The 21,659-nt window shown below is 46.0% G+C and overlaps 2 protein-coding genes and 1 long non-coding RNA gene across 5 annotated transcripts; 1 reads left to right on the forward strand and 2 right to left on the reverse strand.

Annotated features, from left to right (window-relative positions):
• Positions 1–1,189: 1,189 nt before the first annotated feature.
• Positions 1,190–9,435, reverse strand: nrf1 (nuclear respiratory factor 1). 3 transcript variants are annotated; one of them, XM_061269061.1, is made up of 11 exons: positions 9,266–9,435; positions 7,821–7,920; positions 7,595–7,739; positions 7,234–7,348; positions 7,032–7,158; positions 6,809–6,949; positions 5,130–5,288; positions 4,665–4,976; positions 4,442–4,599; positions 3,476–3,597; positions 1,190–1,886 (listed from the first exon to the last, which is right to left on the reverse strand). In XM_061269061.1, the coding sequence occupies exons 2-11, from the start codon at positions 7,875–7,877 to the stop codon at positions 1,726–1,728; spliced, it is 1,497 nt and encodes a 498-aa protein (XP_061125045.1). In that variant the 5' UTR covers positions 7,878–7,920; positions 9,266–9,435; the 3' UTR covers positions 1,190–1,725. The 3 variants fall into 3 exon arrangements, with proteins under 3 accessions (XP_061125045.1, XP_061125043.1, XP_061125042.1); XM_061269059.1 differs by having other exon boundaries at positions 7,809–7,920; positions 9,266–9,434; XM_061269058.1 differs by having other exon boundaries at positions 7,595–7,920.
• Positions 9,436–10,223: 788 nt separating this feature from the next.
• On the forward strand, positions 10,224–12,198 carry LOC133145606 (uncharacterized). The gene is made up of 2 exons (XR_009710952.1): positions 10,224–10,427; positions 10,717–12,198. It is a non-coding gene; the product is annotated as an uncharacterized LOC133145606 (long non-coding RNA).
• A 1,799-nt stretch (positions 12,199–13,997) lies between these two features.
• On the reverse strand, positions 13,998–21,080 carry zgc:113263 (uncharacterized protein LOC503753 homolog). Its single transcript, XM_061269086.1, has 23 exons — positions 20,751–21,080; positions 20,061–20,263; positions 19,865–19,969; positions 19,697–19,792; positions 19,524–19,634; positions 19,280–19,403; positions 18,806–19,202; positions 18,664–18,731; positions 18,329–18,554; positions 18,083–18,264; positions 17,793–18,015; positions 17,570–17,712; positions 17,274–17,365; positions 17,056–17,213; positions 16,833–16,978; positions 16,526–16,763; positions 16,115–16,456; positions 15,894–16,036; positions 15,567–15,816; positions 15,346–15,470; positions 15,004–15,265; positions 14,827–14,930; positions 13,998–14,647 (listed from the first exon to the last, which is right to left on the reverse strand). The coding sequence occupies exons 1-23, from the start codon at positions 20,788–20,790 to the stop codon at positions 14,640–14,642; spliced, it is 3,786 nt and encodes a 1,261-aa protein (XP_061125070.1). The 5' UTR covers positions 20,791–21,080; the 3' UTR covers positions 13,998–14,639.
• Between the last annotated feature and the right edge of the window lie 579 nt (positions 21,081–21,659).

Genomic DNA, 21,659 nt, shown 5'->3' on the forward strand with positions numbered 1-21,659 from the left:
TCGATGCACAAAAACATTATGAATTGCCGTAAAATAATTTGGTTGTTCCAAAATGTAGTAAATTGCTTCAGAATATGAAAACTGCAGGAGATGATGTCTCCTCTCCTGGCCTTGTCTGGCCACCAGCTTGTGTTCTTGCCTGCGTGCAGGGCCCGGGATGCACGTATTAAGAAACGATTAGTGAAGATTAAAGCTCTGCTCTGGAGTGCACCCACGTGCGCAGCTCCCCGACTACAAGGACCCCGTCCAGCCCCGGCAATCAATAGCTTCTTCCCTTTGGATGCTCTAATCCCACACGCAGCACCTTCACTGCACATATTGGATGCATTTGTTTTTAGAAATGACATCCAGGCCCGAGTCAAAAGCCGGAACACTTTTATCCATAAGTGTACCTGCAGTGACGAGAAACGCTACAAATGAAAGACATTCAAGTCGGTCGGGATGGTCGAAAGATTTCCTGCACTTAGCTAAGTGGCAGGAGAAGCCCCAGGAGGTGCGAGGCCTTTTCCAAGAAAACACACGCCCAGTAAGACGTCCTGAAAACTCTTTTACGAGCAGCGAGTCAGGAAAACGGGTTTCATCAGCGCAACCCGGCCTAGGGTTTTAATCTGGAGGACGAGGGATGTAGGATGATGCCTGATAGATTAAGGCCCGTGCACCTCGCTCTCTCTCCCCCTCCGTCTCTCTCCTTGTGTGTGTGTGAGCAACAGAAGGCCCTGTCCGAGCAAATCCCAGGCTTTAAAGCAGAGGAGGTTGGGGCGGCTTATGATGTAATCACGGCCCTGTCTGTCACGGCAGGGAGGCTACTGGGATAGGAGAACGTGGAGGTTAGAACGCTTTTACGGAAAGGAGAAGGGCAACAGAATAAAAGTTCTTAAATTACTGTGCAGTCAGAAGCCTTGCAATCCACCTGACCAAATTATTGATGGCAATTATTGACTAAAAAAAATGCTACTTATACACAAAATTGTGGTTTCAATTTAATTATTTTCTAAGTAATTTTCTTTCTCTGACTACTGTCTGTATATTTTAACAAATTAAATTTGACACATTTCATTGAGTACATATAAATGAACTATTAGCACACATTAGCATTTATTTTGAGCCACCCCTCCTACACAAATTACTCATACTGTAAATTTTTATAGTTCTCGGTAAGCGTGTGATAAATTACAGAAGGTTCAATAAATATGGCAAAGGTCAAGTCACTTTTATTCACCTTGCTCATAAACACAAATGCCTCCTGTGAAGAGTCATTACGCAATCTGTACAACATACTACAATGTATATCCTGACAAAGCCAATTTACACACGGATAGTAAACAAAATGTTTTTTGACAACATGAAAAGTTGGAAATTAAGGATGGCACAGTTGTGTGGGTAGGGGGGGAAGAAAGTAGTCTGCTTAGGAAAACCATTACAGCCTTCCTTTAAAAAAAAAAAAAAAAAATAGCTGATGTACTTCCTGAGTACAGTGATTTGATTTAAGTAATATATCATTGTCAAGTGAAGTTGATAAAAAGGAGTGCAGGTATCGGTGATGCCTTTTTGGTTCATTTCCAGGCATTTTTGAAATAGCATATAAATACCTAAGCAAAACAAAAACACACTTTACAAAGTAAACAACAAGGATGCGTCACGTGTAACTCCCCTTCCGTCCGAACGTGAATTTAGACACGGATTTGTACAGAATTGATAATTGTAGGGCTTGCTCTTCCGGGTGGATCATTGCTCCAGCGTCACCACCTCTACCGCCTGTCCGTCCAGTGTCATGGTGCTGTTTATGCGTGTGGCTACCGGCGCCATGGCCACCTGCACGGGCCTGTTGCCTTGCGCCAGGCTGGTCACCACCGTCTGGTACATGCTGACTGGAATCTGGACCAGACCTAGAAGCAGAGAAAATATTCCAGAATTTATTCAGAACAATGGCGCGATTGACGTTCTCCCCCAACACAGCTGTGAGCGCCCGCAGGGATTACCGCCGCCGTCACGTGGCCTCTCGCTCCACCCTCCAATCTGTCGGTGTCATCAAGCCAAAACCCGCACGCACCGTCGTCCGCAATTGTTTTTCCCCAAGTTAAAAAAGCTCAAATCCCGAGGGCTAATTGTCGGACCCACTCTGGCTAAGCCCACTCGCCGGTGACAGAGTGGAGAAGGGCTTATGGTGTTCGACTCGGCCCGTTGTCGAGCCCACTCCACGACGTGGTCGCTAAGACGTTAAAAGGGCCGCACGAGCGCGTGGGTGCGGGCGCCAATCAGCGAGCGGCGCACTTCAAGCGGCGTCCTCCACTCCAGTGATTAGCTCGCTAAGGTCAATAGCGGGCAGAAGGACCGACCGGTGCGGCTCTATTTGCAAGCAATCTCTTTGAAACCAAAAGTGACTTATTCTCTCAAATCAGACGCCGAGTGGTCGACGAGCTTCAAAATAAACACTAAAGTTTACATGTAAGTGCGGATTGACAGCTGGTCCTCGTGATAAGACATGGACTCGTAATGGAGTGGATCAAAGCTCTTTAGAAGGGATCGAGGGGAGAGCGGGTCGGACCAGCCCTCGAGGGAACTTTACTTTGATTGACTGACTTAAGCATTGAAAGCTCATTTGTCATATTGATTAATTGGCCATTGAAATATAAAAATATATATTACTTAAACACCCAGAGAGTTGAATTTCTAAGTATGTTTTACATTTTAAACAGGTTTTTTTTAACATTTCAATATTCCTGATTTTTCGGGCATGGTTGAAACTTTAGAGCGCCTCATCGTTGCGGTGTGGAAAAAACCCAGTCCAGCTTCAGAAATATTTTTTGCGTGTTAAAAATGGTTGTGATATATTTTTTATGCTTTTGAAGCCTCATTTAATTTATATAGAGGAGTATCAGTACCACAACTTCAAAAAAAAATAAAAAATCCAAAATCGTGGCAATTTTACGGTTATGACAAATTTGTGCTGGTGAACTCCCACTGCACTGATACATGTCACACAGCATTAAAAAAAAGACATTGAGGAACGCAACAAGTTGTGTGCCCAACAGGCACCATCTGTCACATCGGCACGGAGTAGATTAGCCTCGGAGGAACCCGCGGAAGGAAGCTTAAAACTTTGCCACGCTAATTGGCTGCCACGTAACAGCGGGGCTGAAATTGTAATAAATTACTGCATTACCACTTCATATTATTATTTATTTTAAGCACCTCTAAGTATTGTTGTATGCTCTTCATGTATGTTTGAAGTTTGTAATCACCGGAATCTATGCTACTTGTTTTTTAGCCTATGTGGTTTTGCATCATATGTTAGCATTAAGCTAACTTGACTTGTTTAAAGTGTGTGTGGAGGGATTTGGGTGTGGAATGTATCCATTGTATATCAGTGTGTTTTTTTTTTAATGACTGCCACCTACTGGTGTGGAGGTGTGTTGTTCCACGCCCAAGCAAAACCAGCTAAAAATGACTTAGTGAACTTGAAAACCAAAAATACCTGTTGCGTCCTGCACACCTGCTAGCGCCCCAACAGCGGCCGCCGTCTCGGCCAGCACGATCTGGCCCCCGCCTTGAAGAGTGGCTTCCGCCAGCGTCGCCACGGCGTGGGCCGCCGCCTCGCTACGCACAAAAACACACGACGAGTGTGTTAAAAATTGCTGTCGGATTTTAATCAGTCAATGTGGAATAAGCACACATAAGGCTTACATGTGCAGAATTGGAGGTACATGCTGTCTGGTGGGGGTTATTTGGCCAATGTGTGTGTGTAAGGGGGGATGGGGGTAGGGGCAGGAGTCTAAGAGGCTTTGTCAGTCTGGACTTAGGGAGAATCTGTCACAGCTCTCCAAAGGTGGCAGGTGCAGCGGCGTCTAACAAAGCTGTTTCATTAACCGGATCACGGCCGGGCAGAATTGGTACGAGCCGGTTGCGGGTATGAACTGATGTAGACGTTTTGCGCGCTGGGAAAAATTAAAGTATGGAAACAAAATGTTCCGTAGGCTAGAGCAGGTAGATGGGGTGGGTGCGAAGACGCAGGTGGGTGCAGGTAACAAGCCCCACAAGGACAAAGCCACTTGTGACATTGTCACCTTGACACCAGGAAACCTGCTGACATGCCAGCATCTTAGGTTAACGACGTACACAAACAGAAAAAAATCAAAAAAAATTTTTTACATGTAGTAATGACAATTAAATAGAAAGTACCGTCATTTTTGGACTACAAGTCGTGTTTTTTTTCATAGTTTGGGTGGGGGGGGGCGACTTATGTTTTTTTTCACTTTTTTGGGCATTTTATGGCTGGTGCGACTTATACTCCGGTGCGACTTATAGTCCGAAAATTACGGTAAAGACATTATAGCCATGCTTTTGTTTCAATTCAATAGACATTGTGCTGCCCCCATCAGGTGTGTGCACCTTGGCCACCTGGGGGCAGTAAAAAAACATCTAAACAGGTCACGTTTCTTACCTGTTGATCGCCATGGTGACGGTGGCTCCCTGCTGCATCTCGTGGCTGGCGGCGACGGCGGCTTCCGCTAGCGACGCCACCGCTTGCGTGGCCTCCGACGCCTGCGTGGTTTGTATTGTCATCTCGCCGCTCTGGAGGGTTGCCCAGTTTTGCTCCACCTAGCCGGACGTTTTCATCAGAATGCGTCGGCGTGTCGAATTCGGCCCGGGGCGGTTTGGCTTACCTCGCCGTCCGCCACCGTGGAGTAGTTAACCTGCGCAACCGTCACGCCGGGTAGTTCCGATGCGTCGGCCAGCGTGGCCACCGTGTGTCCCGTCCCCACTTGGATGAGCGACACGGTGCCGTCGGGGTTGTTGATGGTCTGCACCACCGTCTGCGAGGGCACCAAGTGGGCGATGCTCTGCGCGGCCGCCAGGTGGTGCTGCGTCGTGGTGGTGGTGATCTGCTGCTCCTCAAAGGCGTACAGCAGATCCTCTCGGCCGTGCTGCTTGTAGCAGTTTTTTACGATGGTTCGTAGCGCCTGCGTCCAGGACACCTACAGGGGGCACAAAAAAAAGTTTAGACTCCAGTACTAGTCAATCAATTAAAATGTCATTGTGTAATCAGTGAATAATCGTGTTTATTAATCGTGAATTCAATATTATTATTTATCGGAATCACTTTGTCGCATGACGACGACCTTTCTCACCCTCTGTTTCTGGTCCTCAGAGCGGACATCGCTGCGAACGTTGGCCCAGGGGATGTCTTCGGGCCACCACACGGGCTTGCAGCTCTCCTTACCCCAGCCGGGCTTGCCTCGGCCCGTCGAATACTTCAGCATCTCCGGGATGAACGCTCGTAGCTGGGCCTGCGGCAAAGTAGACGAACGGGATGAGTGAGGACGACACGGACGCGCCCTTGAAGAGCAAAAACAAAAAGTGAGGCGCGTATTGATCAGAAACATACCGGCGTGGTTACGGCTTGAAAATAGGAACAGACGCTCTCAAAAGAGGAACGAGCCACAGACTAATCTATGAACGTGGCACCAGGCTGAGGTGTCAGTCAGACCTTGGTGACTACTAAAATAGAATCCAGCTGAAGGCTTTTAACGTTAATATTGTCAAGTCACCAATTACTGTTAAGTCTTTGCAAAATGTATTTCATTTGAACACTTAGTGATGACAGCATAATACAGTATATGAAGGCCTGGTTGAACGTATCGGGTGTTGTAGTATCGGAGTATTCTAACGACGACCGAATAGAGACGTAGATTCAGATTTTGCGCGTGAATCTTAGGCTCACGGAGGACATCTTACAGAAAGTCATCCTTCATGTCCAGATTGCATTGTTGAGCCTACGAATGCGCTTGTTGGCGCCGCTAAGCCATCCGTCGTCACGTCATCACTTCCCTAGCTTGGCAGGTCGGGGGTGGGGGCGGAGTGCGGTTTAGTGCCAACGTCCTCGGCGCCCTGGTAATATGGGAGCATCGCCGCTGGGAGATTATATCGCTGCAGTGTCTGCTTGCCGTGACATCACCGGCTAAATTTGGTCGCGTCCGTATTAAATCCCCCAAGCGTTATCAACCGACACTTTCTTTTCCTCCATTTTGTTGGTGGCTTGATAGCAAGTGTCAAGATGGCCTGATTGCAGTGGCGAGTGAGTTAAGTGGCCCGGTGTCATGTTAATCCTCCATTTCCAAAACCTTCTACAAACGCTGCAGAGTCCATTTGGGGGTGTAATTAAAGGTTCAGCCTCACCTTCTACAAAATGTGCCACTAAAACCTTTAAGGCTAGTGCAGCTAATCTCATCCTTCCGACAGAAAAACACACCAAGACGGTCCCGGAGGGGGCGCCGCACAGGCAACGGATCGGAGGAAACATCAGCTGCCCTGGGAGTGGCGCGTAAACAAGACGGGCTCCCACGAGAGGGTGGTTGAAATGAACCCAGTAGGTGACTGTTCACCTGGCTGAACCTATCTCGTGCTCATGAGGGTGTTTAACAACGAGTAATGATACTTTGAGAAAAGGGCTGGCTAAAACCAGATGGAATTGTAGTGGAGGTCTGTGAAGTTGCCAAATGCTGCCCTCTGCAGGCTTGTGCTGGAATCTATTGCAGATTTTTGAGTATCTTTAAAATATAAATTAATATATATGAATATACATATAGATTATTTATACCATGAGTGGTTTTGAAGAATTTAGATTTTTATAAAAAAATAAGTTCATTTTAAAAGAATTGTGTATATCGATAGGTGTCAATTATATGCAGATTTTTTTGCTCGTCACGGATTGGCCTACCCTGGAGCTTCTTTTATGTTTTGGTCTGTCTTTTTAGATTCATGTTCTATACATGTGGCATGACCGGGTCATACGTGAGCGGCGCCCCACCTGGGTCATCTTGTCTACAGAGACGGGGATGCCGTCAATTGTGAGGGGGGGCAGCTCCGACGCCAGCTCCCCTCCAGCGGGGGCGTGCTCGGCCAGAGCATTCTCCAGGTCTTCCAGCATCATGCCTTTGTATTTCCTCACCTGGACGACACCGAAAACAGACGTCGTGATCATGTAAGGCAAGCCAACTGTTTTGGGGGCGTGAGATGAATCGTGCACTCACCACATTCTCCAACGGAGCAGCGCCAAAGACTTTGAAGACCGGGTTGGGTTTGTTGGGGGACATGCATAGCACGATGGCCTGCTGGCCCACACGTGTGGTGTATTCATCTAAGGTGGCCCTCAGCTTCCTGTTAGCAAACCTGACATTTAGTTCCTCAACACTCATGTCACTCTTTTTTTTTTTTTTTTTTTTAACAGCTAACCTGAGGAGACGCGTCTGCTGCCTTTTGCGGATAGATGGATTGGATTCAAAGATATGGGGCCTCTTCCTTTTCTTTCCCGTCGCCACGGCGGCAGCTGCGGCCATGCCGACGGGACCTGGGAGGAAATGGCGGAGAAGAATGTAAGCGCAAATACAGTTTGAAAGTTACAGAGAGTGGAGGAATGGAAGAAAATCACAACAGCGGTTTGCCGACATTGAATAATGCAATTGCGCTCCCTGCTGGTCACTTTCAAACAAGTCAATCAGTTTCTGGTAGTGTTCATTTTAGGCGGTCATCACTTTCGCTGATAAACTGCTCAAACTTTGAATTGGATTTTTTCTTCTCGAATCCCGATTACAACCTGCGGCGGCCAGATGGGCGGTGACCTCATCGTTGCCGGCCGAGTTGAGGATGTCCGTGTCGTCATAGGGATCGTCGTCCGGCGAGGAGGTGGAATCCTCGTCGGCGCTCATCATGGACGCGTCGGTGAAGGTGGTCACGTGCACCTGTCGTACATCCAACTCGAGATATTGAACCTGTCCGACTTCTTGGTCTTTCTTTTTCAAGTGGAAAACCTGCTGACTGACGGCGCTGGCCTCGATGGTGGTCATCTGTTCCGCTGGGTGAACGGAGTGATCCTCCATGACTGACGCCTTCGTCTACACAGGTGGATCCAGATTACAATGGCTGATGATGGAAAGGGGAAGGTTAATAGATGAACCAACAACTAACATCTTCTACATTGGATTCGACACTGCCAATATGAAGAGGACCACCAATCACAAATTCAAGGTAAAGATGATGTATTCCGATAATGCTGTCTTGAAATAAACGTTTGCAATCAGCTTTGGCTGCAGCTTTGGCTCTAGCTGGCTAACCAGTATGGTAACTTTACAAAATGGAGAAGAGCAGATAGTAATTTTTTGAGAAGTACTTTTATAGCCTTAAACTAGTGGCATTTTATATTCCACAGATTTACATGTGCCAATTGATACTATAGGTCAGTCATTGTGTTTGTTATTTAGCAGTGTTCAAAAAATAGCTTGCACTTTGACAATGCTACTGGGTCATCAAACAAGTGTTGTTGTTTTCCTAAAAAGGGATGTTTTTCCAAAAGTGAGGATTCTTTCTCCCACATGTCACCATGCACATGACACCAGTACTGGATATTTATTGACACACTTCAAGGTGCATGAAATCATTGTGAACATTTATTACATTGAACAGTGAAAACAAATGCAAGCTTACAATTACAACATGGAGTGCACAACATTGCCCTTGGCATGCTTCTGAATAGGCTCGATTATTAGAAACGGATTTTACAACACGAGAAGATGAGTAGCTCATCATAAGACTTTTTACACTGTTATAGCTTTTCTCATGAGGTGTCCCTAATGTTTTGGTCGTGCATTATTAGAGGCAAGCAGGCCAAATTAAGATTTAAAACAAACTTAACACATAGCAGGCTAACGTTGGCTTTCATAAAAAGAATACTGAATTAGTGCACTGAATGCAACTAACAATCGGTCACGACGATTTGCCTGTTAAAATCACTCCTCTGTCGTGCTAAGCTAAGCACGCTAGCACTGTCCTACATTTAGCTCGCCGGCTAGTGTGCTAACCACTTGGCGTTGCACACTTTGGGCACATGTAAAGAAATGCAAAGACCGCGCGTCGTAATAACGCTGTCATTCCACAAGCACGATCGCATGTGTGATCGATGGGAACGCAACGAAGGCCGTCGTAGCACGAGAGCGAGTTTAGCATCCATCCCGCGCAATAACATTGCCTAAAACCGCAGCTACAAGCTAGCAGCGGCCTGCCTGCCGCCTATCAACAGCTCTTCTCGTCTTTGATATTTGTTTCCCCCCTTCCGATGATAAAACAGTGAAAAAACGATCCGCGCAGCTTGCACGATCACAGCGCGTGTCAACATCCCGACGAGAACATCGGTCGCCCTCAATGCTGCCGGGTTCGCGATGCGGCTGCGCCGGGGTTGAAATAGATGGAGATTGCGCGGTAGGGTACTTACCTCAGAGCGGCTGCGCTACTTCGGGCCTGCGCCGTACAGCTGAGATGGAGCCGAGCAACAATGGACGACACACACAGTACACGCACGTACACACACATAGACACAACACGCACACGCTCTCAACAGCAGCGGCGGCAGTAGTGTGTGGGTGAGCGGCACTGGTGATGCATTCAAGTGCTGCCCCCACCCGCGTTGCAGACCACACAATAAAGAATGAAAATACATGGCAAATGTTGGGTTGAGATTTATTACGTCATTATTTAGCCAACCCTACATCGTATTAATTTGCAATAAGTAATGTGAATAATTAGACTGCGGGGGGCTGTCAGAATTAATTGTTTTATTTTGTGATTTAAACTTTTTTTTATCATCTGCCGCTGCAAAATGCCACTACTATCAAGTTACTATTCTATGTTCTATTTTTTTTTTTTTTTTAAACATTATCCCTAAACTTTCAAAACAGTCCTGGCTTTTATTGCTGGGGTGGGCAAACTTTTTTCCTCAAATTAAATTACATTTTCATTTTTGAAAATGACATTGGTAAACCCATTTCTTTAAACAAATCATTCGTATTTCAATTATAGTGTATTGTATTCGTGGTTAATTTATTTAATCTAAGAAAATAAAAATCTTTGTTTGCATAGTTTTAACTGTTTAAAAAAGTGATTTAAAAAAATCTAACACTTTTAATGAGATTGAACCTTATGATAAAAGCATTTTTGCACATTTATAGACTTGTATTTATATTACATAGTATCAGTAATAAACATTGAACATATCTGTTGCTTTTGATATTATTGCTACTTTTTAAAGTTTTAGGGAAAACTCCTGCATTGACGCAATGGAGCGCCAGCGGGCACCACGTTTTCTTATTGGCTATAATATTTCCGATTGTCCCGGAAGACACCATTTCAAAAAAGGAGCAGACCACGCCCTCTTTCTTAGTGCGTCACTCATGCGACGGCAAAGTTCCGCATCGTGCACATTGACGTCAATTTTTAGCGACCGTTAAAAAGTTACCACAAAATTATGCCAACTTTAGCCGACTTCTTGGAAATAAATGAACGCTAGCTTGTTTGTATTTCAACATTTAAGTCTAAACAACTCAACTAAACAACTTTGGTTTGTTTTTTGTGGACGAGCACGAAGTCAGCAATCACAGGTAATAATGGTTCACAATTTATTCATGGTATTGTGAGGATATTTTTGGTGTATTCCGTGTTTTCTGAAACAAAATTAAAGACGAAAAATTGTTTGGATTCATAAGTGACGTGTATCTAACTTTAAACACACTCCTGTTTTGTTGGTTGTTATATCATGATAGTGTGACGTTAAGTAATTCTTAACATTGAGTCATTTGGTGAATTATCATTTAAAAAAAAAAAAAAGCATGTCTGGAATAAATGACCGTAAAGCATGTTTTAAAATGTTGCATGTTTGTGTCTTAATAGTAATACTGGACTGGAGGACATCAGGAACTGAGACCCACTTTCCAAGTGCTTGGACCTTAAGCATCAAGATTTGTGTGTGGGAATAAAAGACACACTACATTGTTCAGATGAGGCTGACGGCTTGGGTGGCGGCGGAGACTGAGTGAGCCCATGTATGACCAACTTCATTTTCAGGACAAAAGTACAAAATGTATTATAAAGCAAGAAAATAAGGATAAATATAATAGTAAGGTTGAATGAATATATGAATAATTTGATATAATTCTTGGTTCTTTGTTCTTCCACATAGACATGCAACATTTAATAACATGTAAGACACACACACACACACAAACTATGAAAATGTTTTTGAGCTGTGAATTTCTAACAAATGCAGCAGAAAAATGCCCAGATAAACAGATACAATTTTGAATGTACTGGGTTTTTTCCATGCATAATGCGCCCCCGTGCATAATATGCACCCTAAAAGTGGCATGTCGATGCTGGAAAAAGGCCTGTACCCACGTATAATACGCACCCAAATTTTGACTCCTACTTAAGTCCGTAAACGTAAAATCATTTCAGAAAAAAAAGATCATCTTTGGGAACAACCGGATGTTATTCTGCCGGTCAGTATCACTGCGCATGCGCTAGCAAACTCAATAGCGAAGAAATGTTTCGGATTTGTGTAGGGTACATTGTGACAGCAAACGAGCAGGTGATCGAGCAAGCGTCTGATACGAGAGCATTGTGTTCGTATGGAGCGTGTTTGAAGTGAACACCAGAGAAGAAAGGAACAAGGCAAAGTGTTGTGTAATAAAATATTACCTGTAATACGCATTTAGGTAGAGAACTGAACTCTCGCTCTTTATATCGCTGACGTGTCTTGCGCATCCATTCTGCGCATCTGTAATGGCGGCCTGATGATATCCGGTTTGCGATGAAGATTAAAAAACAAACAATATTTGACAATAACACACCATCAAGGATTGCACCATCGCATCAAACGATGTGTCGTCAATTATGAATTTTACTGACTAAGTGTGTTGGGCAGGATGGGTGAATGCGATGCGCGATTGACAACAAACAAGAAGAAAGGTGTGATTTCAAGTTTTATTTCGAGGAAGCTTCTCTTCAAAAATTGTTGTAACCATGCATAATGCGCACCCCAGATTTTAGGACAATAAATTTGTTAAATTTTGCGCATTATGCATGGAAAAACACGTTAAATGTTGCACACAGTATGTGCATGTTCTTATTTCTGTACTTTTCTATTTATTTGTTGTATTTTAATTGTTTTGTGTGACACTTACCTTCAAATGATGTTGATGAGCTGGACAAGCCCCCCCTCCCGAAAAAAAAAAAGAAAGAAATTAAAAGATGTTTGGTGTATCCTAATTCAAATTTATGTTTGAATGCGGAATGTGACTGTATGGCTGCTGATAACACAATTTTTGGCATGCATTTGTTTGTCTAAATAAACAGCTGTTACAAAGTGTATAATTTTTGCTCTCCTACTTTGTGTTTTAATCTTAGAATGGAAACGTTAAAGGACAGTCGCGTAAAGGCACTTTTCAGTTTCTGTTAACCTTTGACCATGTTTTTTCCCTAATGAAGTGGCCTGTCATTAGGTACACCTGGAAGTGGTGGTGTACCTAATGAAGTGTCCTAGTGACGTCACAGCTCAAACAGCCAATCAGGAGGTGGGGGTGAGGGCGGGTGTGGCACTTTTCACTTTCAGTTAACCTTTGACCATGGTTTTTCCCTAATGAAGTGGCCTGTCATTAGGTCAGTGCTTCTCAATTATTTTCTGTTACGCCCCCCCCTAGCAAGAAGAAAACTATTCGCGCCCCCCCTCCCCACCGTGACTATCCTAACTTGTCTTGTAAGTCGTAAAATGTTGCACTGTCGCAAACGTGACAGAAGTAACAATGAGAGCGCCACTGCCCCCTGCTGTAGTAAACGCGCAATTACACTTTATTCTAGTACTGCCAAAAAAAAAGCCTGTTCCCCAGGGTCACACGCGCCCCCCCAGGAATAGCGCCCCACTATTTGAGAAGCACTGGCCTAGGTGACTGATTCACAATTTGGTTTTGTCTGATATCAGAGATTAAATAAAGAAAACCAACTGGCTGATTGATTTGTTTTAATTGAGAGGAAAAAAAAACAGCAAAAGCATTTCACTAGCTGACCAGGAGATGGCGACAGCGTGGCATCTGAAGACCATGGATTGTTTGTTCTGCTATAGCCTAGGTGACTGATTCACAATTTGGTTTTGTCTGATAATAGATATTAAATAAAGAAAACCAACTGGCTAATTGATTTGTTTTAATTGAGAGAAAAAAAAACATCAGCAAAAGCATTTCACTAACTGACCAGGAGATGGCGACAGCGCGGCATCTGAAGACCATGGATCGTTCTGCTATGCCGGTTTAAAAAAAAAAAAAAAAAAAAAAAAAAACCGTAATTAGCTAGGGGTCAAAGGTCAAAGTTTACGGTTCAAAGTTCACCCAGGGGTCAAAGGTCGGTTCAAAGTTCACGGGGTCATGTGCACATTTTCGATTTTTAACTAGAGTTGAAAGTTCAGGGTTCAAAGGTCACCCAGGGGTCACCCAGGGGTCACCACGGGGTCACCGCGGGGTCACCGCGGGTTCAAAGTTCAGGGTTCACTTTTTTTTTTTTTTTTTTTTTTTTTTTTAGGTTAAGCTTTATTTAACCCAGTGCTTCTCAATTATTTTCTGTTACGCCCCCCCCCTAGCAAGAAGAAAACTATTCGCGCCCCCCCTCCCCACCGTGACTATCCTAACTTGTCTTGTAAGTCGTAAAATGTTGCACTGTCGCAAACGTGACAGAAGTAACAATGAGAGCGCCACTGCCCCCTGCTGTAGTAAACGCGCAATTACACTTTATTCTAGTACTGCCAAAAAAAAAGCCTGTTCCCCAGGGTCACACGCGCCCCCCCCAGGTATAGCACCGCGCCCCACCTCCTGATTGGCTGGTTGATCTGTGACGTCACTCGGACACTCCATTAGGTACACCACGACTTCCGGGTGTACCTAATAACAGGCCACTTTATTAGTGAAAAACCATGGTCAAAGGTTAACTGAAACTGAAAAGTGCCCCACCTGCCCTCACCCCAGCTCCTGATTGGCTGGTTGATCTGTGACGTCACTCGGACAATTTAAAGTACTGTTAAGAGTCATTGTTGGAGCTCTCTAATAATTTTTTTTAAAGGTACCATAAATGTAAATGTTCCAATTCGCCACAAGATGGCGTCATTCGTTTTTTGTGCGACACTGTCATGAGGTTTTATTTCCCTTTAGGGTGCTTTATTTAAAATGATCCCCCTGTACAAAGTGTGAAATTCCAAGATGGCAAATTACAGCAATACATCCTGAATCAGACAAGCTTTTCACCAATGGTAAAAATTATAATACGCACAAGCATGAAAAACTCAAGATGGTAAAAAAAAAAAGAAAAGCAAGATCAAATAAATTAGGTACAAAACTTTGGATCACACAGCAATGTTTTAAATAAATAGAACTCTGCTTAAGACGTCTGAGGGGATTAAGAAACGAGAATGCATCTCACTCTTTAGCACTTGAAATTGTATACGTACAACAAAAGTGTATAAAGTAAAGTAGAAATGTAATAGATTGGACAAGTAAAGTGTTGTCAAGTACAAAAAAAAAAACTGTGGACGTTTGTCTGGAAAAAAACGTCAGTGGTTCCGGAAGGAAGACCAGCATTATGTGAGGACGCGCTCACATGTCCACGTCCTTTCGGAGCGTCTTTGCTTGGGGGGAGTGTCCGGGACGTGCCCGAATATGGCATCAGCGCAGACTATGACGTCACAGTTTCTTCAGTATGAATGTCCTCCTTGAACATTCTTCCTCTTCGACCTCCTTGTGGCTCCAGGTTATGGCACGGCGGCAAAGCACGCTTTACGACTCTGCAGCACAGCAAAAGTAGTTTTTTAAAAAAAAATTTAGGTTTTGTGATCATGTAAAATTAAAAGTGCTCATAAATACAAAGTTTTACTACATAAAACAGCTCCAGATTAAATGTTAAATACAACAGAACGGTGTCAGCACACAACTAAAAGAGAACATCTTCTCCAAAATGACTCACCTATGACCTCAGCCGCATCGTCGGGCTGCTGGTCGGCTACAAGGTACTTGTCGCCAAATATCTTGACCAGCTGGTCAAAATACTTGCACTCCTGCTTGTCTCCTCTGCAAACACGAGACAGCATCAGAGCCTGGCGTAGACCAACCAGGAAGTACCTCGCGTGCGTCCGACGCTTACCTCCTGCCGTCAAGGAACTGCCGGAAGCTGTACTTGAGCCGCTTGATTCGGGTCTGGCACTGCTCGGGTGTGCGCTGGTAGCCCTGGTTGGCCAGGGCCTCTGAGATCTGCATGAAGATGTGCTTGTTCTTGGTGCAGCTCTTCAGGTTCTCCTGGACGTCCTCACTGCCCCAGACGCTCAGCAGAACCTCCGTCTCGCCATCGCTCCACGGGTGCTTGGAGTTGTCCGACAGCCATTGGTTGCCCGGGGAAACCACAAAATCTGGATGGGATACATTGGACGTATAAAACCTTGCTGTACTTCTTTTTCCAAATTTTGACAGATTTTTTTTGGGGCATCACCTCTGATGGGCTCGTACGCGCCGTCGTCGGGCTCTTCTGGCGCCGGGATGCCCACGACCGAGGAGTCCGACTTTAAATCTCGACTGAAGATTTCCTCCATTTCTCGGAAGAACTTGAAGTCCTGCCTGTAAACAAAAGACCCAATTGGAATTTTCACTACCTGCGTGTTGTAGAAATTCGAGACTCCAAATCTATATTCCACTAAAAAGCACCAAACTGACTTTTCATGGAGGAAACCATATTTAAGGCGCTTGATGCGGGTGTAGCACTGCTCGGTGGTTCTGGAGTAGCCTCTATTGCTCATCCGCTCCGAGATGAACTCGAAGACGTGGCGGTTCTTTAGGCAGACCCTCAGCGTCATCTGCACGTTGTCCTCCCCCCAGATCTCCAGCAGCGTACGCGTCTCCTTGTCCGACCACGGCGTCTTCCTGTTCGCGTCGGGCACCAGGTGGCTGGTGGACGGCTGCTCGTCTGAAACGGAGGGAAGGAACCTGAAGAGCCTGGCAGACGTTCGGACTCAAAATGGATTCCATGGCGAGTGGACCTACAGACGTCTGCGTAGGTTTCTTCGAGGGGTTTCAAGAAAACAGATGCGGAAGACGAGGACGTGTCCGCGTCGTTGAAGAGGGAGTTGTCACCCAGCACCGGAGCGAGGAGGTTGAAATAACGAAAGGCTCCGGATCGACCATTCCTGAAAAACAAATAAATAAAACTCAAAATGAAAAACAATAACACACACTCGTCAAGTCTTTCTTTTATTGTTGCTTACCTGCGGCTGTTGCAGTAGCGCCTGTAGGTCTTCTTCAGCCGCTTGATCCTGGCCTGGCACTGCTCGGCGCTGCGGGCGTAGCCGGCGGCGGCCAGCCTCTCGGCGATGTCCACGAAGATGTGGCCGTTGCGGATGCACGTCTTCAGGCTGTGCTGCACGTCGTCGGCCGCCCACACCTCCACCAGGGCCTCCGTCTCCCGCTCGCCCCACGGCACATTCAGCGAGTCCAGCGCCACCGCGTCCTGCTCGCTTTCGTCCAACTCGTCCGGCGGCGGTACCACCTCCGCGCCCAACACTTGCTCCATCTGGTTGTAGAACTTGTCGTCTACTCGCCTCCCGAATCTAAAACCAACAACTCTTCACTCAGCGGACGATGAATTCGGTCCGCCTACACGCAACAACGCCACTAACTTTTTCTCCTCGTAAGCCTTGAGGAAGTTACTCTTCAGCGTCTTGACTTTCTCGTGGCACTGCTCCGGCGTTTTGGTGTAGCCGAGCTCGTGCAGCCGCCGGGACATTTCGGCGTAAACGTGCCCGTTGGAGACGAAACCGGTGAGCGAGCGCTGCACTTCCTCTTCTCCCCAGATATTGATCAGCGCCGACGTCTCCTTGTCCGACCACGAGCTGACGGATAGTCCCACTTCTCCCTCTGACGGACGCGGCGAAACATTTTAGGGTTTTCGAGTTGACGCTGTCGAACCCGGATGCTCCTCTTTACCTGTTTCGGTCACAGAGTCGCCGTTGGAGTCTTCCGAAATTTCGATGGGATCCGTGATGCCGGCGGTGGAGGTGGACGGACGCTTGTCCAGGATTTGTTCCATCAAATCAAAGAACTTGAAATTGACCTTATCGTTCCCAGGTGTGCTGCGAACAACAAAACAAAGACAAACTTTGATATATTTGAAGGAGCTGAAAAGTCTTTTTGTGTTTGGTTTTTTCACCTCATGTTGTCCCGACAATGCCAGTAGTTGGTCTTGAGCCGTTTGATCCTGGTATGGCACTGCTCGGAAGTGCGGGTGAAGCCGTGGACAGACAGCTTCTCTGATATATCGTTGAAAATGTGAGCGTTGGGCGGGAACCCTTTGGTGTTCTGCTGGATCTATGGACAAATGAGAGGTAAAACACAAATAACAATGTGAAATTGTTCTGAAAAGCTTACCTGTGATTCTCCCCAGAGCTCCAGAAGGATGATGGTCTCTTTGTCAGCCCAGGGGACTTTCTTCCTGTCTTCCTGGAGGCTGACAAAAGACACTGGGGGCACAAATAAAGCGGGAAAACGTGACTTGTGGTACAAGGGCTCCCTCTAGTGGTAAACGGTGGACTCATAGAATGAAAAGTTCAGGCAGCGTAAAGTTAAGTGAGACAATTCAAGTACAATTTGTATTTAACTTTGAAGTGCAAAACAAAAAAATGTGTGAGATTTCAAATGTTTCGATGGAGAGTCTTTAATCGTACCGGCATCCTGAATGGAGCAGGAGGGCGAGTCGTTGTCATCGGTCTCGGTCTCGTTCGGCTGCGGCGTCGATGGGTTCTCTTTCAATAAAAACCTCGCTAGCTCGTTGTAAAACTTGCACTGAACTTGCTCCAGTCCCTTCATGCTGCGGAAGACAGAAACGAGTCAGGTGCGAGGAGCTCCAATACAATGAAAAAGAAAATTCTTTTTTTTAGTCACAGTTACTTGTTTTCGTAGCACTGCCTGAAACTGGACTTGAGCCTTTTCAGCCTGGTTTGGCACTGCTCGGGCGTCCTGGAGAAGCCCTGGGCGGCCATCTTGGTGGAGATGATGGGGAACATGTGCATGGTTCTGTTGGTTCCTCTCATCTCTTGCTGCATCTTCTCTTGGCCCCAAGTGTTGATGAGGGCAAGCGTCTCCTGCTCCGTCCACGGCACATTCCTCGTTCCTTTCAGCAGAAGGACATTTCATCTTAGTGTCCAGTTTTTCTTTGTGACAAAATGGGGGCACCGTACCCATTTCCTGACTGGTCTGTCCCACAATCTGCAAGTCCTCATCGCCGTCCTGAGACTCTTCATCGTCGATGCCCTCGTCGATGTCGTACGCCGTATCGGGCGCGGCGGCAGCGGCGGTGGCCGGCGAGCCCAGCACCCGCTTCATGTGCTCGTAAAACGTATGCTCGACTCTGGAGGTCCCTCTAAAGAAGATGGCGTTTTAGTTGAATGGCAACAAGGAGCCAGCGAGAAGAACTGACAACTTACTTATTCTGGCGGAAGCCTTTCTTCAGCCGTTTCATACGCGTCTGACACTGTTCCACCGTCCTCTTGAAGCCCCTCTCGGCCATCTTCTGGGCGATTTGGACGTAAATGTGGCGGTTTTTCAAGCAGCCCTTCAAGGCCCGCTGCACAGAGTCATTTCCCCAAATGTCCAGCAGGTGGAGCGTCTCCTCCTCCGTCCAGGGAAGCTTTGCCTCGCTTGCCTGAGCGTCTTCACACGGGAAATAAATTCAAAAGTTGGGGGTCACTTGGAAATGTCCTTATTTTTGAAGCACTAAATAACAAAAAACAAAAATTAAGTTCATAACCACTGTACTAACCTGTGTAATCTCCCCATATGGAGATGAGGGGAGATTCACCAGAATTTTCGTCATCCTTTGAAGACTCTCTGCAAAAGAAAAAGGTCATCTTAATTTATTCCCTTCAATGACATGCAACACTCACAACTAATAGTTCCCTTACAAGAACGACGACAACTCCATCCTCTGCTTTGCCGGCGTCTCCACGCTACCACCGCTCAACCTCCTCTTTCTGAGAGCCCGCCCGCCTCTGAAGCTTTGGCTGAGCTCGCCGGCCGGCAGCACCTCGGGTTCAGGCTCGGGGTCGTTGCACGTGGTAAGGTCGATGGTTTCGTCGCAGGAATTCTGCTTCCTGGCCTCCTGAGCTAAGTCGCGAAGCCTTCTGCTCGCCGTCTCCGGGGTGCTCGTGTTGACGGGCGCGTCAGGCCGCGCGTGCTGCTCAGAGGGCCTCGGGTCTCTGTGAGCGGGCAAGTAGGAGGTAGCGTCCGTGGCAGCTTTGGTCCCGGGCGGAAGGGACATGGAGGTGAGGATGCAGTCGTCCATAGGTAAAAACCTCGGATCTACACAAGAATATAAAGTCATCAAGAGCCTCTTTTTAAATTTCTAGACTTTATAGTGATCAAAACCACCACAAGACCTTTCTCCTCAAAATGCCCAAGGTTTCTGTGGTGTTCAAGTAGAGCCTTCATGTCCGCTGGTGGGAAAAAGGATTGTAAACAGTCGCTAAGGAAGGACGGAGCGTCTCCGAGTAAAGTTGACAGCTGAGGAGAGAGGGTACAATCAGTGCCTTCAAAAATAATAACAAGGAGCTCCGATAGAAAGCCACTCAATTAGGAACCCCATGTGCAGTGTTTTGATGCTAAAAAAAAAAAAAAAGGCACCTGTGTGAAGTCAGGGACTGGGAGCAGCTCCTCCAGTCGGGATATAAACTCCCACACCAGCATCTCCAGCGCCGCGTCATACTTTGGCCCAAAGTACACAGGAAAGATTTCCTAGGAGAACATGGCTTCCGTGTTGGAATATCTTCAAGAAGATGGTTGATGTGTGGTCTCACCTCAAAAAAGTACTTCCTCTCTACCGGATCCTCCAGTAAGGAGTGCACCAGCTCCACAAAGTTCACCTCCGACTCCTCCACCAGGTCAATGGTGCTCTGTCAACGCACAAAACTAATTCCATTGAGGCAAGGTTAAAACATTTTTTTTAATGATGATGCTTTACTCACATGGTGATCCTTGGCTGTGCTGACAGGAGCTTTGATTCGGTCCAGATGAGGCTGCATGGTGCGCATATCTACCGGCTGCTCACCTCGGCACAACTCTAAAACCAGCTGAACACACGCACACACACAAAACCCATCCAACCATATTCAATTCGCCCCGTTGCAAGAATAAAGTGCCGGGAGACGTTTTATTACCGACCCTGGCCCTGAGTCCCAGAGTGAGCTGAGCCCTCTGGCTGTATGTCATGAGCTCGGGGACCAGCTCTGTCACCATGGTAACAAACTCCTCCAGCATGCCGTAGTGGTCCACCAGTCCCTGTTGCACCACACGCCACATCGCAGCCGATAGCAGCTGCAAGGGCGGTGCCAGGAGGCGGAGGTAATGGACGGGGAGGTCGTTCGCTGAAAAAGACAACAAAAACAATCGTTATTGATTTGGTTTTGGACTTTGATCAATTTTTTTAATGGGTGCAAAAAATGACTTCAATGGTATGACAGACTGGTTCCCAGTTTTAGTGGCAATAGATTTGAAAGGAAATATGATTATCATGAATATCATATAGCTGTAGCATCCCGGCCATCGTGGCAAGCAATCTGATTCGTCCACACCCGCAGGCCCTTCGCGTATTGGTTCACATGGCAACAGTATCCATCCCATAATATGTCGTCCACAGGACAAGGGTCAGCTGATCAGACCGATAGTAGTAGCCCCAAGAATAGGAGCATGACGCTTAAGAGCCACACTTCACATGTTAATTCGTGCTGGGTACTAGCAAACACATACACTAGCCGGAATTTGAACGCCTCGTCACCTAGTTACCCGCAAACTCGCAACAAAGCTAGTTAATGAACCCTTTTCTGTTTTTGTGTAACATGAAAGAAGACGCACCTCGACTGCTGCCATTTTCAGCTCCTCGTTTTATTTCCATTTAGCAGCTGACTGACAAAACCCGAGCGGACCCCACCACTTGGGCTGGGAGTACGTCGAGTGGGGGCACAAAAAGCGTGACAATAACCGACGAACTATGTCAGCTCGCGCCGTTAGCTCCGTTTGGTAGCGGGTAGCCGCTTCGGGCTCTTGTTTTTAGCCTGGCAGAAAAGGGGGAGGAGAGGAAGAACGGAACAATGGTTGCTGGTCTCATCCGCCTCAGTCCAGATCACAGCAAACCCCCTTTCCTGGTTGGCTGACGAAGACCGGGACGAACCAGTAATAGCAGCTTTGTGACGCTAGATGGCAATGTCGCTTTTACAACTACTTCCGGTGTGACTGACGTTGAAACTGACTTCAAGCGGATATGGGGGAAAAGGGTTTTTAAAAAAGTAAAACATAACACAGAACAGAATTTATGCACATTTGAATTCATTTTTTTTCATTCAAAATAACTGCTAAATGACGCAGGTTGATGAAAATGTTTTTACATTCACTTCTGGTTTGTGCTGACGTCACACTTGACCTCAGCAGATTAAAACAATTGAACAGAATTTGATCTTTGTGTTTTACATTTTGTCAATTGTAAAAAAAATAACAGAACGGTATATTTGTAAAGTTCGGAATTTATTTTCGTTCTTGTATAAATAAGTACTTTATAACGTTAGGTGGTAGAAACCTTCTTTGCATTCACTTCCGGTTTATGGCACCGTCATTCAGGCCTCGGTTTCAGAAATAAATATTTTACAGAACGTAGTTTTTTTAAATTATGACTCGTCGCTTGAAAAATAATATAATTGAAGTAATCTTATAATATGTCTTACAAAGTTTTATATTCACACATGTAATTTTTCAAAGATCGTTACAATT

The sequence above is a fragment of the Syngnathus typhle genome, linkage group LG21 (genome assembly GCF_033458585.1).
Source record: "Syngnathus typhle isolate RoL2023-S1 ecotype Sweden linkage group LG21, RoL_Styp_1.0, whole genome shotgun sequence".
In the NCBI taxonomy this organism is placed as follows: domain Eukaryota; kingdom Metazoa; phylum Chordata; class Actinopteri; order Syngnathiformes; family Syngnathidae; genus Syngnathus; species Syngnathus typhle.

Coding starts and splice junctions, on each gene's coding strand:
- nrf1 (XM_061269058.1), bottom strand. CDS start 7,877: ATGGAGGATCACTCCGTTCACCCAGCGGAACAGATGACCACCATCGAG. Junction 6,950..7,031: donor CTGCTCCGTTGGAGAATGTG/GTGAGTGCACGA, acceptor GGTGTCGTCCAG/GTGAGGAAATACAAAGGCAT. Junction 4,977..5,129: donor CTGAGGACCAGAAACAGAGG/GTGAGAAAGGTC, acceptor TGCCCCCTGTAG/GTGTCCTGGACGCAGGCGCT.
- zgc:113263 (XM_061269086.1), bottom strand. CDS start 20,790: ATGGAAATAAAACGAGGAGCTGAAAATGGCAGCAGTCGAG. Junction 19,793..19,864: donor GCACAGCCAAGGATCACCAT/GTGAGTAAAGCA, acceptor GTGCGTTGACAG/AGCACCATTGACCTGGTGGA. Junction 17,713..17,792: donor AGGCAGTGCTACGAAAACAA/GTAACTGTGACT, acceptor TGTCTTCCGCAG/CATGAAGGGACTGGAGCAAG.